The following is a 15,663-nucleotide window of genomic DNA, read 5'->3' on the forward strand; positions in this document are numbered from 1 at the left end:
ATTTTTTTTTCTACAAAGTTTAGTCTTGCATTTGCAACTCTTTGATGGTTTACATAAAGCGCTTGGTGGAGTAGGATGAGATTAATCAGCTGAAAAAGAGGTTTTACAGATAGGCATACCTGGTTGGTTTGGGTTTTTCTCGACCATTCTCAGGTCTTTGAGTAGTTTTGCAGCTTTTTTTTCCTGTGTAAGGTGTTAGACTTAGTAGTTGAGACTATTATTGCCCCAGAAACAGCCTTGCCTCAAAGTGTAAGTAAAATAACATATAATTTAATTTTGGGGGAGGTGTGTGTAGATGGGGAAAGGAGGCTCCTCATCTCTGGAGGAAAGTTCATGCATAGGTTTCATGTAGGAGAGTTTGTGGGAGAAAGTGACTGGAACAAGGATAAGAGCCTGATCATAAACCCCCTGAAATTAGGAGGTGTTTTGTACACTTTAGTTCATACTAGTTCTTTATCTTTTTGGTCTCTCAGCCAACAAAATGAGTAGGGTCTTGACATCAACTTTGTTTGAATCATCTCTCTGTGATGTGTTTGTCATGTGTGTTAAGTCCAACAGATTTCTGAAAAATACTGGTTTAAGTCATTCACAGTGGCGTTTTAATTGAAATTTTGTTGAAAAGTTAAGTACTGAATAAAACCCCCAGTTAATACTCAAAAAAAACCAAAACACATTCTGACTTGCTTTTATGGTTTTAATGCTTGTTTGGTTTTTTTTTCTAGATAAGAAGCCCAGCATAACTTTGAGACTGCAGTAGTACAATCTACAAACTTTGACACATTTTCTATTGAATGTTGTTGTCTTTTAAAAAAGTGAGTGTACTTAAAAAAAAAAAGTTTCCCGTGTTGCATTGTCTTACTCTTTGTCAGCAGGACACTTTGTCAGCAGAAAATGACTAGAGAAACAGGAAAACAAAACACTGTGTTTGCTCATCTGTGTGTAAATTTGGAGTGTTCTCCAAAAGTGGTGTTTTGTCAGATGCATTTGTATAATTTCTGTAACATCATTTGTAACGTTTTCACTTGGTATGTGTTCAAAGTAATGAGTTGTCATTTATTTTCTTTTTCTGAATTAAAATACCTAGATTGCTGGTAGGAATTAAGTTTTCTTTTGCTGCAGGTATATGGAATTATTTCTCTCTCTGTCTGTATACGGTTTTCCTGAACACAGAAGTCTTTGCTTTATTTCTCAGATGAGTTTGAGCTGTGGATAGATTTTGTCTTTCAAGTCAATCTGTTTAAAGTTCTGTTTTGTAGCTTGACAAAACTGACCTGTAGCAACTGTTAATGTATCCATTCTCATCAGTAATGTTTTGGTGTTTTTTTTTTCCTTCTAACAAAATAAACTTTTTTTGTGCTATTGCTAAGAGTGGGTATGAGTTTGTGCCCTGTGGTTGCTGGACACTGGTTTGTGTGTACAGTGCTTCAGTTGGTAGCAACGGGCCGACAGTGATGCTGTGATTTACGCATGGAGCCTGTGATGCCTGAGCAGCTTCCATAGCCCAGTCACAGTGACAGACCAAACCTGGAGCCTCTCCTGGGTTTGTTAGGTGGTAGGGACTTCACAGCTGGGCCAGCTGCCAAAACATTTGCAGTTAGCACCAAGTTGTAAAGGCTGAGCTTGATCTCAGTGGAATGTGCAGATCATTAGTTCTCAAGTCAACTGGCTTGTAGGTAATAATCTTTGAGGCTGAATTTTTTTTTGTCCTCTCTGTGATCAGATTCCTGAGAACTGCCATGGCCTATTTAGTGATTTGCTGAGTGCTTTGAGACAGGATGATGATGAAAACTCTTGTACAGGTTATGTGGCCTGTCTCTCACTGTGCTGAGACACATTATTCACTTTCTAAGAATACATCCAGGCCATATCCGTGTGTTTTCCTTGTCAGGTCATGATTTCCTCTCCAGCTGTGGTGTTGCTGGTGTACCAGGTAGTGGGTTTATTAAGGAGTTTATTGTTTTATTGGGTAGTTTAGGTTTATTAATGGCAAGAGTGATCTGTCATTAATACAGAAAATAAGAAAGGTGGAATTTGTCTGTAGGCTTCATTTTTTCATACAGGTTCAAGCATTGAGCTAGCAACATCCATGGTGTTCTGGGTTTCATTTAGGTCAATGTTTTGGAGTGCTATCAAGCAGTATGTCAACTGTAACTTGAAGTATTGTCTTCATGCATGTGTATTTGTTGCTGCTAATGGTTATTATTTGACAAGCTGGTTAAATTGGACATCTTTTCCAACCTTAATGATTCTATGATAAATCAGAAGACTGGGTCCTTGTGCCATTACTTGTAGTTCTACAATGCTGAGCAAAACTCAAGGCTATTGTAATGCTCATCTCTTTTTAGTGTAAGTGCTAAGGAGTAGCAACACTAAAGTTAGAGGTGGGAGAGATGATTTCTTCTCTGCAGTCATCTAATAGCACCTTCATAGCTAGTTTTCTTCTGTGATGAATCTCCTCTTAAACATCCTTATTTCACAGAGCTTTTGCTTAGTGCTTGCTGTAGTGTTTTCTTGAAATTTGACCCCTGTAGATGTTGTAGCATCTAAACACCAGGCAGCCCTGTTGTGTGCTTTTAATGACCTTAAGAAGTCTCTTCCCTGTGTTGCTCATACATAATTTTGCTTGTAGTGATTTTTATTGACTTACCCAGAACTGAAGAATGACTTGGGTGGCCAAAATCCACCAAATAAAAAAAGCCCTTCAGGAAGGGGCCAGCAGCAAATAGCCCTTTGTGGCTTAGTTCTGACACACTTGTAAAACTGAAGGAAAAAACAAGACTAGAAAGAGATAAGTGGTTTTGCCAGTAGTCTGGAAGTTAGAACTTTTCAAGATTCACAGCTGAGATTTTTGAGCTTCTTCCTCATCTGTTTGTTCAAATTTTTCTCATGTATTCCTCTTTCATTGCAACTATGCAGTCTGAACTCCAGCTGCTTGGAGGAGCCTCTGAGAACAGTGGCTTAGCTAGATGGAAAAATGCTGCTTTAAACCTTCACGTGGTAGGAATAGGTGTGCAGTGAAAAGAAGCCTCTTGTTTACTATTTTAAGTTACTGCACTTAAAGTAATTCTCACTAGTTCACAATCTGAAGCTGAAAGATTGGTTTGAACTTGGAAACTTCTTCTAAAGATAAAACCTCAAACTTGCAACCAAAAAGTAATTTACCCTTTGACTGTTTTCTATAGGAAACAAAACCAAAGGTGCAATAAGAAATAAACCACCATAGTTGAATGAATGAAGAATCCTTTTCCTGTTACAAAATTTTGGTGCTAATGTGTCAAAATTATTAGGCTTTTTTTAGAAAGTAGTGTTTGCTTCCATCTTTACACTGAATCAAACTCTTTGAAAACCTTAAATGTGGTGACGTGGACTTATGAGACAATAAATTGTATTTGTGAAGTACTTTTTAGTTGCTTCTGTTGAATATGTATTTTCTTTTCTCTGCTTGGTCGTTGCTGGGAAAGAATGGTTCAACAAGTTCCAGAAAACATAAGTTTTCCAAATGAAGAAGAGAAGATATTGGAGCTCTGGAAAAAACTGAATTGCTTCCAGGAATGCTTAAAGCAATCAAAGAACAGACCTAGGTAAGAATCTGCTAAAAACTCTAGTAGCTGTCTGCGACAATGCAAGGGTGGCTTAGCTGCAGTTGTGGTTTTTTTTTTTTTTTTTTTGGACTAGGTTCTGTTAACAACAGCTGCTCCCTTTGCAGATAACAGCCTTGGCTAATGTTACTGTCATGTCAGCTACTGTTTCTGTTTCACTTTGTGAAGGATCAACTGTGTCCAAGCAGTAGTAATAAACCTGTGATTTCCTGCTTGGTGGGTTTATAAAAGAGATCTGCAAGTAAGCAAGGCCAAGGTTTTCCTGCTAGCTGTGGAGCAGCATGCTGGTATTTTCTCTAGTCATCCTGGTAGAACTGGCAGTTGGTAGGAACTGGTTGAGCTGAAATGTCCCTTTCAGTCCCACTGCCAACATGATACCTATGCTGACTGATAATGGAATAGGAAGAGATTGATGTTGTCCTAGTTAAGAGATAAGAAGCATAAGCATACAGATATACTTACCCTGTTTGAGGATTTGATGCTTGTTTTTTGATTTAATTAGGAATGTTGTCCTGTGTTGTAGGTTTAACTTCTACGACGGCCCTCCATTTGCTACTGGCCTTCCACATTATGGCCATATTCTTGCAGGAACCATTAAAGACATAGTAACCAGATTTGCTCATCAGAATGGTTTTCACGTGGACAGAAGATTTGGCTGGGATTGCCATGGCTTACCTGTGGTACATGCAATAAATCTGCCTACAGATATTTCTGCTGCTTTCTCTTTCCATGTTGTTACTTGCTTACCAGTCATGTTTCTGTTGCTCTTACACCTGGATTTGTTGCTAAAAGAGTAATGGGAGTTCTTTGTCCTGTGTGTTGCTCTGGTTCTTGTGTGTGTGGTGATTCTGGGTCCTTCCTCAGCTGCCCTTCTCCAGGCACTCTGTTCATTACTATACATGTTTATTTGGTATGTATTTCAGAAAATGTTTTTTCTTTTTCGAAAGATACTAAAGAAACAGTCACATCAGAGTTATCCTTTAAAATGTCTGCTTAGTTCAGGTACAGTACTTTCCAAGAGATCAAGAAGGCACTTTAGCTTTGTTGGGATGCATAGAGAATAAATAAACTATCCAGAGAAATCCTGAAGGCTTTTGATGGCAGCATAGTGTTTTGGTTTTTTTTTTTTTTTTTTTTTTTTTTTTTGGTCTGTCTGTTTTCTGTGCTTCCAGGAGTATGAGATTGATAAGACCTTGGGCATTAAAGGGCCAGAGGATGTGGTGAAGATGGGGATTAAAGAATACAACCACCAGTGCAGGGGAATTGTGATGAGGTACTCGAAGGAATGGGAGGTAAGTAAAGGCCCGGCACCTATTCTGCTGTACATTTCTGGTTGTATGTGTGCACAAGTTTTCCAGCTGAACTTCATCCTTCTGTTTATTTGATTATGAGAGTAAATCTCATGTCTTCAGCTACTCTTTCTCACTGGTGATCCTAAAAGGGGAATAAAAAGAACAACATTGTGGATCAGGACAGAGAGGCTGCTCTTGTGTCAAGAGAAGGCTGTTTTAAACTAACATGGAGCTCAAAGTGCCCGACTAGATACGTGGAACATCTCATACTACATGGAACAAATTATCTCTTTCTGTCTCTGGTACAGAAAATGGAAAGTAGGATCGAACTTGGGCATTCAAATGAAAACACCAAAGGAAATGCACATTAACCTCCCTGCTTTTCTGCCCCACTGCTTTTCTGTCTCTTGGTGGCCAGTGCCTTTTATACAGACATTGCCAGTGCTTGCATTCCTGAGAGAGCAGAAGTTCTAGTAGCTGATTTTGTCATAGTAGGTGTGGGTGAACCCTCAGCCTTCCAAGAGAGTATTAGTCTAAATTTTGCATGCCATGAATCTAGTGATAGGGAGAAAGTTGGTCTGGGCAGACTCCTGAGGTTGGAGAGTAAATGGGTTAGATACTTTCTTGAGATTTGCAGGGCTTTTTCTATCTCTGTATAATATTAGTATGATGTGGAGAACCTGATAGTTATTTTTGTCCTCAGCAATGTGGCCAGAATAAAATAGGTTTAGCCCAGTACTTTGTATTTTCTGTCAGTCTGATACGCCTGTGAAGTGATGACTCACTGCTGTGGCTTTCAGGAGCTAAGGAATAGCCCAGGTGCTGTCCTAGCTGTGCACTGCCTTACAATGACAGCATGCAGTAGAAGAACACACCATATTCCTGAACAGTTTTTCTCTCTCATGAAATTATCTAGCTGCATTTTGATTCTAGGTATACTGGTAGCCTCTCTAAACTGCCTGTATCAAGGCAGTCCTACATGTAGTTTGAAGAACTGTAGTTCTTTGATCATATGGTTTGCAGTAAACCTTTATCTTCACCACTAGTATTTTCTTTTTCTTGGGCAGAATAATCATCATTCTTCAGTTTTTCCTCATGGAGAAGCTATTCTGCCTCCTCAAAATCCTTTGCCCATTCTTTAGTCCTGCTCTATTCCTTTTGATTGACATAGCGGTTGTTAATTTGAGTATCACTTGTCTCTTGCCCTTGGGAGAATTTTGAAGTTATGGCCAGTATCTGAAGAAACTACAGCTGCTTTTGTTAGAATAGCTGTGGCCTGAATCTGAGTGAGTGGCTGGGTGAAAAGCACAGTTTGTTTTTTTAGGTATACAGTCATTCAGCTATAGTCTGAAATTTTGCATTTTAAAAACATCATCAATGAATCTTTGCTGGTTTTAGAAATTAAAAGGAACAACTATGGGAAATGTTTTTACTTGCTGCATCTTCAGCAACTGGTGTTTTTGTAGTGCTGGTTTGTCCGAACAATCTTTTGGATGGTAAATGATTTTTGTATTTTGTTTTGTGCATAAGCTTGTGCATGTGTGTGTGTGTATTTCCACACACAGACATATATTTTAGATTACTAATAAAAATAATGAAATTTAAGTATCTTGTTTGTGAGTTGGCTGGTAATAAAATACTTTGGGATAGTAGTGTTAGGAGAGGAATTCCCAACATTCCTCTTGAGAGAGTGTTTTTCTTCTGTTTGAAGTGATTAGCAAATGTTTGAACCTTATGAAAGAATGTAAAACATTCTTTGAAGTATGGGATCTTTCAGTGCTGAGACTGAAAAATAACTCCCAACTTTGTGGATCCTTGTACTAATCAGTCCTTGGCTTTGGATATTAGTAGTGTGGCTTAAAGGTCAGAATCAAAACTGAATGTATTTCAGGAGCTCAGGTGTTATATGAAAACACAGAGGTGAGAGAGTTCATTTGCTTGTTTTTTCACTTGGCTGGTTGGATGTTCAGGATGGTCTATGGCTATCAGGAAAGGTGTCTCTGGGCTTGGTTATTTGCAGAGATAGGTGTTCTAATAGCTGTAAAGTTAGCAAGCAAGTACCCCTTGGCCAAGTGAATCCAATAGTTGGCTTGTTGCTCACTGGTTATGAGATTCTGTGCCAATGGACATCACCATAATCTGCTCTGAGATGGGGACTAGTACCTCTTGTAGCCCTGCCATAGCTTGGGGAAGTCAAAGAAGGCAGTTGACCCTGAAATGGTTTTGATAACTTCTCGTGACATATCAGTTTCTTTCAGCATTTCTTTGTCTTTGAATTACATCATGTTTTCATATAACTGAAAGCTGATAGACTGTGTGCTCTGGATTTTGACTCTCTGCAACGAGTGGCTTTAAAAATAGAAGCAGGGCCACTGTAATCAAAAGCAATTTTCAGGCGTTTGAACCTTGGCTGAACCTTGAATGACCCACCACTTCTGTTTGATGAATGAGCCCAGTGATCCACCATTTCTGTTCAGTTGCATTGAACACGTTTGCCTGTTGTATGCCTTGCTTCTGAAGAACTATCTTCATGGTTTCATTCTTTGCATATTTTTTTCTGCTTAAATACGCTGGATCTATGGTCAGGCTGAAATACTCACAGATATTTCTTTCATTTATACAGGACACACTACACTACGAAGTCCAACTGTTTTACAAATAACTGTTGGAAACATGTCATGCTCACTAATATTAAGATGCCTTTTGATGTGTGTGTTTGTTTCTTTACAGTACAATGTTACCAGATTGGGACGCTGGATTGATTTTAAGAATGACTACAAAACTCTTTATCCTGAGTTCATGGAGTCTGTCTGGTAAGTTAACTTACATACGTGGCATATATGCTTTATGAATTTGAAATGTTGACAGGGCTTCAATTATTGTAAACTTCTATTGGTCCATGTGTAACTAGAACTGTTTTGAAACATGGCAAATTCAGATTCAGAATTCAGATTAAGATGTGAAATCTTCTGATGTTGGGGTGAGGGAATTTACCTACTTTTTCAGAATAGTAGGGTTCTTCAAAATAAAGTACAACAGTAGTTCTTTTTGTGAGCCCTGAAATCTTCCTTGTCAACTGTAAAGCAACTCTGATATGTTCCTTGCTTGGTTTAGGAAGTTACATTATATCTCTGCATTCTTGATGTTCTTCACACTGCCAGCTGCAAATGGATGAACTACCCAAACTCAGTTGAGCTCTGAACCTCTTTTTCAGGCCTGAATTTAGAGAGGGGGGAATCTGCTGTTGGGTTTTTCCTGGCAACATAGTTTGCTTGCTATCTTGGGCTCCTGGTGCAGAGCTAGGGTAAAGTTTGGGTATTGCGACGGTGTGTTCAGGGTGACTGTTGGAATTGCAAAAGATAAGATGACCTACTAGGTTAAGGATAATGAAATTGACCTAACACAGTGAAGAAATGGCAACTTTGTGTGATAGAATTACAAGGTGAATTGCAGGGAGAGGCTTAGCAAAGTGTATGCTGACAAAAGGCCATTGAAAAGTAATTTATATGCATGTTAAAGTACTATTAATGTTCTTTAATAATATTTGTACTAATAACCTTTAATTGTATAGTTAGTTACATGCAGTTACGATAAAGGATTGACAGAATTTGTCTTTGAAGCCATTATAGAGGCTGAAGTTCCAGTGAGTTTTCAATGAGCAGATGTTTAACTTATCTGAAGAAACCTTGCCTAATGATAAAGATAAGACTGATAAGAAATGGAACCTTCGTTTTATAAGTTATAAAAATACTTTGTGCTACCTTAAATTCTGCTTAAGTAGCATCCTCCAAGGATCATTTAAAAACCAAACTTGACTTAAACTAGTGGCAGTGTCTCTCTCAAAAGCTCAAGCCTCTTTTTGTGGGTGTCTGTGGTTTGGTTGTGTGGTGTCTTTTTTTTTTTTTTTTCTTTCCCTCTTTGAAAGAAAATGTTTAGCCTTTCACCTGCCTCACAGGGAATACCCTCTTTAACACTTGCTTTGGATACAGAGCCTAAAATAGAAACTTTGGATCTGAAATCTCTCTGGTATGAGCTTTCAGGAAGTGTGTAAGCAGACAGCCTCTTAATTTTGTGCTTTTTCTTCCTGATGTTATTAATTTTCCGTGTAATCATGCAGTGAAATACATTTTTAAAAGTGTTTTTAAAGCCTCCTGAGTCTGGCACGGGTAGGTTACAATGCCATTGCCAGCTTGCTCTCCTGTAGGACAGGAGGTGGAACCACTGATGTTGGCACAGAGTGGATGGAGGAGGGGAAAAGGAAAGGAGTGTGGGATACCTGGTTCAAGGCGGAGGGAGATAATGCTCAAGGAAAACAGTGTAATTGAAGTAAAAGCAGTGCTTTTGGCAGGGTAATGCACCATTTTCTAAAGAAAACCCCATTACTTAGAAGTTACAGAACATTACTTGGGCAATGATCAAGCTGAAAATCTGTTACTGAAGTTGCATTTTACATCATTAAGAGTGTTCATTTCAGTGGTAGATTCTAGTGTGCTTCTCTTAAAATCAGTTTGATTTTTTGTTTTAATAGGAGTTCTTTTTTGAATAATTAAAGTTTTAAAATGTCAGTGTTCAGCTAAGTATAACAGAGAAGCTGCAGATTTACTTCTGCATTGACTGTAAAGTCAAAAAAATCACACTGATAATAATAATGGTAGTGAGCATGTCAATCATGGATTTTTTTTGTTAAAATATAATAAGAATTTTGCCTTTAGTCCTTTAGTCGGCTAAACATGGTTTTTAAGGTTGGGGTGTTTTTTTTGTCTCTATCTCTTCCTGAGGCTTGCAGGTCTGGAGTGGTCTCAACTGGAATTTCTAGCTTTCTATGAAAGGTGGTGTTTTCATCCATGATGTTTACGTTGAGTTCAGTGAGCTGATTTGATACTTGTGATAAATGGTGTTTCCAGTGGTAACTGATTTTTATCCAAATTATTTAGAATTGAAATAGTTTAGGACTTGGACACCAAACATCTTTTTGTTAATATGCATGTGTTTTGTAGCGATACTGTACAGGCTCAGGTTTCTAGAGAGCATTCTTTATCATATTTTATGAGGGGTTTGTTGGAAGTGGCTGCTGTGTGAGCATTTTGGTGCTATGCCATATGGTGGCTGACAGAGTGGAATGAATTTAAAGCCTGCTAAGTTTTAACTTTGAAACACAGCTTCATCCAGTGCTAAAATGTGCTACAATTTTTCAGGGGAACGTTGAAGGTTGGTGTCATTAAGAGGTGATACTGCAGTGATTTCTCATGTGAAGATAGTCATGTCTTAAATAACTTAAACAGAACTTTTAAATTCTGATCTGGCAGAACCTCTGTATCTGTCCTGCAGCCAGCTTGAATCTCAGTGGAAATAATGTTCTGCGGTCAGAGCAGTGGCATGTTTCTGGTTCTGGTGACCGGGGGTTTTAGTTTCCTCCTTTGCACAACTTGAGGGGTAGTTAAACCTCATTCTGTCACCATCCAGTGGCTAAATTTAGCAATTGCAGCCTGAGCGTAATTCGGGTTTAAAAACGGTCGAAAGCTCGCTTTTGAGAGACTTGCTTGTATGGTGGGAGAAGCACTTCTTGGCTCCTTCTGTATGCTACAAAGATCCTCTCGACTCCTTTTGTGACAATGCTAGATAGTGACTGGGGAGAAAGGAAAGTATTGCTAGTTACAGTAGAAAATTGGTACTCTACACGACTGAGATCGTGGCTGTACACTGAAAACTCAGTTCACTGTGGAAACATGGTATGGAACAGCCTTGGGTGATGGGACTTTTGTCCATTTCTGCCTTCCCTCCACGAGACCCATCTCGGTTGTTGCAGCTTCAATTTTCTTTTTAGGATTCTTACTAAGAGAGGACCTCTCCTTCTTTACCTTCCTCCCAGCCCTGCCCTTTGGTGGTCCATAGTACCATCAGGCTTATATTTATTTTATAAAATAAAAATTTTATAAAATAAAAATTACATTTTATGTATTCTGTGACTCTTCAATGATTCTCTAGAGTGATATGTTCATAAGAAATCTGTTTTGTCCATTTTTCTACTAGCTATCTTTGGTTTTTTTTCCTTATCTTTGTCTATCTTTTGGACGTTTAGTGCTCTAGTCCCTCTGTTGTTTTGTCTCCTCATTTGTATTTTCAAGGAAGAATACACCGAACTTCTACTTAGTTGAATGATCTTTGGGGTAAGTAGCATCAGTTTTAGTTATTTATATTTTCTACTCTTTAGGTATTTTTCATTTCTGGCTTGTTCCAGGATCATTTAACAGACAGATCCAAAGATCACAGCTTGGAGGGTAGACCTGGGGCAGAGTGACCTCTGTTTGCTGAGGTTTTAAAGCTTTTGTTGATAGTTGAACATAAGACTGGACAATTTCTGTACTTCCAATTCCTAGGCCCCAGAGCAAATACTTCTCCTGTCTTTCTTAAGGTGTCTTTCAGAGATGTTATTCTTAAAGACAGAGGCTGTCTGTGTTTGTTAGTGGACTTAGTGGTCCTCTTATGTTTATGCTGTTTTACTTGCGTCCAGCGTTGAGTCCTTTTTTCTTGTTTTTGTTCTCATGCATCCATTTCCAGTTGTTGTGTGCTTTTTGTTTTCATTTTGTCTTTCAATTGTTGCACATGAGTCACAGGAGAACCTTTTCCTTAGAAGCTCTGCTGCTTATGGTGCTGTTTGGATGCTGTCTACTTGCTCTGAGCTGTGTAGATGACAGGGCTTCTTACATAGTGTGGTGGTTGTGATTTTATTTCTTGTAAGTCTATCAAAGCTGTTAAATTGTCATTTTTGTCTTGACATGAACTGGTGCTGGGTCACACAGCAGTGATTTTGTTCACTTTTGAAATCATATACTTCTAGATCCTGCTGTCAGTGCTTTGCCCACCTTACTTTTTAGTCTTTATTGGTAACTGAGTTTCCAATTTCTGGATTTCTTTTCTTTCAAAATTAAAAAAGGTTCAAAGTCCCTTTACATGAGTTAGAAAATATATTTTCAGTGTTAGTAGTGAGTGCTTTTATTTTCTGGAAAGCTCAGTTTTCAAACCCTTAGAAAACACTTAGATACTGAGTCATGGCAAACAGAACTACTTGATCACTTGAAATCACTTGATACCCCAGAGGAATGGCATTAAGAACTTGAGAAGCTCTAAGGTCAAATCCTTTGCTTCGATGTGAAGTGAATGTGTATGTTTGAAGGTAGCAACTTGTGTTTCCATCTGGTGGAGGGATACTGTGAGATGTTTTTTGGGGGCTGCTAAGGGTGTGTTGAGTACTGCTTTGACGGATTCAGTATATTTTGGAAGCAAAAGCTCTGTTTGTAGTTTTATTATGTCCATGCGGTGTTCGCGTGGTGCAGGTGTGACTTGGATAAATGGATATTGTAGCCAAGTTCTAATTTCTGGGAAGCTGTGCCTGTGCTTAGAGTAACGCAGTCTGGCTTACTGTCAGAGTTTGAAACAGTTGTATCATCCTCTCCCAACACTTAAGGAAAAACAGTTTCCAGTTTGTCATTTGTTTCCAGTTTGTCATTTGTACTAGAAGTTACAGACACTTTGTATCTTTAGGGACTAGATTATCTATTAACAAGTGGCTGAAATATGCATCTGGAGTTCACCTTTTCCCAACCTCATTTTTTTTTAAGTAAAGGAATATATAAGTGCTACTCCCACAGCCACGAGGATGCAACTGAATTTGTCTGTGAGGAGAAATGTAGCAGAATTAGAGGAACAGGGTTTGATTTCTAAATTGTGAATAGAAAGAAAGGAGCTCTGTGGTTTTGTTAGCTTTGTGTTTTTCAGAAAGGACTGCAGTTTCAATTTTGCCTTAGAAACCTAGAGCCTCCTTCTTGCAAATTGTCGCAATTTTGCAAACATAAGGGTTAAAACATGTTTTGGTAGGGTATTGTCTGAAATATCATGTGTGGCATTTTGAAGGAATACACGATACCTACCTGTAAGTGCTCTTACTGTTAGCACTGGTTCATCTCCACCAGTTGCATTATTTTGGCTGGCAGTGCGGCTAACAGGCAGCTGTTTGGGCAATCCTGATGGTTTCCCTGACAAAAAAAGCTTCTGAGAACAGTTATGTGACCAGTTAGGTGTTTTTCAAGGTAAGAGAACAGCTTTTTGTAGTGATGATGAGGGCCATTGCATCAGGCAGCAGTCGCGACTCAATCATCATTCTACTTATTATGCTGGAGTGGTTGTCTGAGAGTCGATGTTACGATAAGCTACAGATGGTTGGTCGTTAGGAGAGAGCTCTGAAGGATGAGGTGGTTTGAAAGCCCTTTTTGCTCAACAAAAACTGGTCAGTTTGCAATAGGACAGAATTGCCACAGGAGGGAGATGCTGCCTTGCATTTTTAACTTGACAGCTCCATCTAGTGTTCACCTTTGCTGAGCAGTTCCCGAGTTTACAGTTATATTTACGGCTGAATTAAATATTCAGTGTTTTTCTGAGTGGTTTTCTTCTATGCTGTTAGTAGGCAGTGTTCTTCAGAAAGTGAAGTGGAGATTTTTTCTATGGATATTTTAGTTAACTCTTTTTGAAAGGCAAATAGGACACCTTCAATATAAATGCTGTCACTTGTCACAGTCTGTGTTAATTATGCTGTGAGATGCTAAGCATACATTTCAATTTTTTTTTTAAACTTCTGCAATTAGCCAGCTCAGATGTGTAGGCTGAAAGCTGATGAAACTATATTCATGAATCATTTTGGTAAGACTGGTTTATATTTACGCAAGTTTCAGTTGATACAGTCTCTGTTGTAAAACAGATGCACTCCCTACTGTGTTTTAAATTTGGGTTAGGGGTCAGACCGCCACAGCTTGCCTGTGGGTGACATATATTACTTGAACAAGGTTATTTTTGAGTTGTGTGTGGAAGGTAAGGCACCTTTGGAGTGCACAGCTCTGAAAGACTTCTGAGTTTGGTTCCTCTGTGGCAGAACTTGATGCTGCTGAGGGTCTCTTAGGCTTTATCCATCTTAGAATTCATATTATTTAATTTTTCTGATGTTAATGACCACTCATAGGAAATTTTTGACTTTTACTAGAGGTCCATGGATGAATGTGAGTGGGCTGCATGTCTTCTTCATATGACAGTCTGTCTTTTCTTCAACTGTCTCACCTGCAGGGTAACAGTAATTCTAATTAAGATACCACGTGACTTCCATGACAGCAGGCCAGTGCATATCTTTTGACATTCTTGTTTCAGGCTGCAGATAGAATTCAGTTCAGTTGTCTGCTTGCCTTTTGTGTTGAAGATTACGATTTCAAACATAAAAGGCAAGACACTGACTTAAATACAAGTCCAAATTCTCAAGCACAAAATGACAGCCTGCAGAAAAAAGCACTGCTTCCCAGGATGGGCTTGGTTGCTTAGCAATGATCTATTTGTCTGGAAAGGGACCCAGAAAAGTCATCAGGATAGTTTGAAAACATAGGTTGAGTAAAGGAGTTTTTAAAGTCAGCACTGTTTAGCAATTTGTATGTGGAATTTGAAATTATCATATTCTGCAGAAACTCTGGGGTTTTTTTTTTTAGTTGAATTTGGCATGATTTTTTAAGGCTTGGCTTCTTTTGTCTTTGCTTTTAAGGTAGCCAACCTACAAACTATGTCACTAAGTGTGTAAGTCAGGGAGACCTGATGAGCTGCTAAATCGTGACCATCTTTTGGTAAACCCTGCAGCATTCAGATACAGAGAAATGTAGGGGTTTGTCCATCACATGGACACTTGATGCTTTGCTGTGTGAAGTCTTTCTCTTGCAGCTTCTGTTCATCTTGAGCATTGACTTGGTTTGTCGTATTGTAATAGTGTCTGTGCTGTCTTTATTATTTCAAGAAGACATAAGGATCTAAATATGCTACAGGCTGTATTGAAGATTTCAATAAATGGAGGTAAAGCTTATTATGAGACTATGACCTTGGACAGGAACTAAGTCCATAATGAGATGAACTAATAAAGGAGAAGATAAATGTAATTTGTGCAACCATAGAGCTGAGTCTGTTACTTTGCATGGTCAGCTGTGGCCTCTTGTGAAAAATGCTCTTTAGATTGTCAGGATTTACATGTGTGGGTTGCAGGTACCTTTAACCTGTATTTGTCTCTTCTGTAGGACTGGTTGCTGTATTAGGTGCTTCAGATCGTGTGATAAGTGAGCAGCCATGTCACTACATGTCTTCTGAGTTGTGACTGGTTTTGGTCTTCTTAATAGTTCACACTTCAGGTGGTCTTTGTAATGAAGAAATTTGTGAAAGATTAATCAGCAATACAAATTTGTCCTTCAACTAAATGCTATGTGCTGTGCATTCATCACAGCGTGGAAAACGACAGTGGTAGAATCAGCTAAAGCTAGAAGTCAGCCAGAAATACAGTTATAATCAATCTGTCTCTCTCCTTTTGACTTGCAGATATTGTCTTTAGTTGGTGATTGATTGTTTAAACAAGATGTAATTCAGAACAGCACTCCAGCTAGAGAAGAACTCCGTTTTGCAGTTGATGTACTAAAATTGAAATGCCGAGTGCTATGCGTGTTCCTTGTTTCTTTTAGGTGGGTTTTCAGGCAACTGTATGACAAAGGACTGGTGTATAGAGGTGTTAAGGTCATGCCTTTTTCAACTGCTTGCAACACCCCACTGTCAAACTTTGAGTCCCATCAGAATTACAAGGTAAGTCAATATACATGTACATTACCTGTTGCAGTCAGATTTCTCGCTTGTCTTCGGGTTGGACTTGGAAAGCTTTAATATTTTCTGCTTGGTGGTACATAAGTGTATTATTATGCTCCAAACTG

At 38.7% G+C, this 15,663-nt stretch overlaps 1 protein-coding gene across 1 annotated transcript in view; it reads left to right on the forward strand.

Annotated features, from left to right (window-relative positions):
* Positions 1–728: 728 nt before the first annotated feature.
* Positions 729–15,663, forward strand: part of LOC103777085 (isoleucine--tRNA ligase, cytoplasmic-like) — a gene marked incomplete at its 3' end in the record, with an annotated part of 31,323 nt that continues 16,388 nt past the window's right edge. The window contains exons 1-6 of the mRNA XM_008944623.1: positions 729–812; positions 3,462–3,581; positions 4,123–4,279; positions 4,772–4,891; positions 7,622–7,704; positions 15,421–15,538. Of these exons, the coding sequence (XP_008942871.1) occupies positions 3,463–3,581; positions 4,123–4,279; positions 4,772–4,891; positions 7,622–7,704; positions 15,421–15,538 (597 nt within the window). The remainder of the gene's footprint in view (positions 813–3,461; positions 3,582–4,122; positions 4,280–4,771; positions 4,892–7,621; positions 7,705–15,420; positions 15,539–15,663) is intronic.

The sequence above is a fragment of the Merops nubicus genome, unplaced genomic scaffold (genome assembly GCF_000691845.1).
Source record: "Merops nubicus isolate BGI_N331 unplaced genomic scaffold, ASM69184v1 scaffold46887, whole genome shotgun sequence".
Classification (NCBI taxonomy): domain Eukaryota; kingdom Metazoa; phylum Chordata; class Aves; order Coraciiformes; family Meropidae; genus Merops; species Merops nubicus.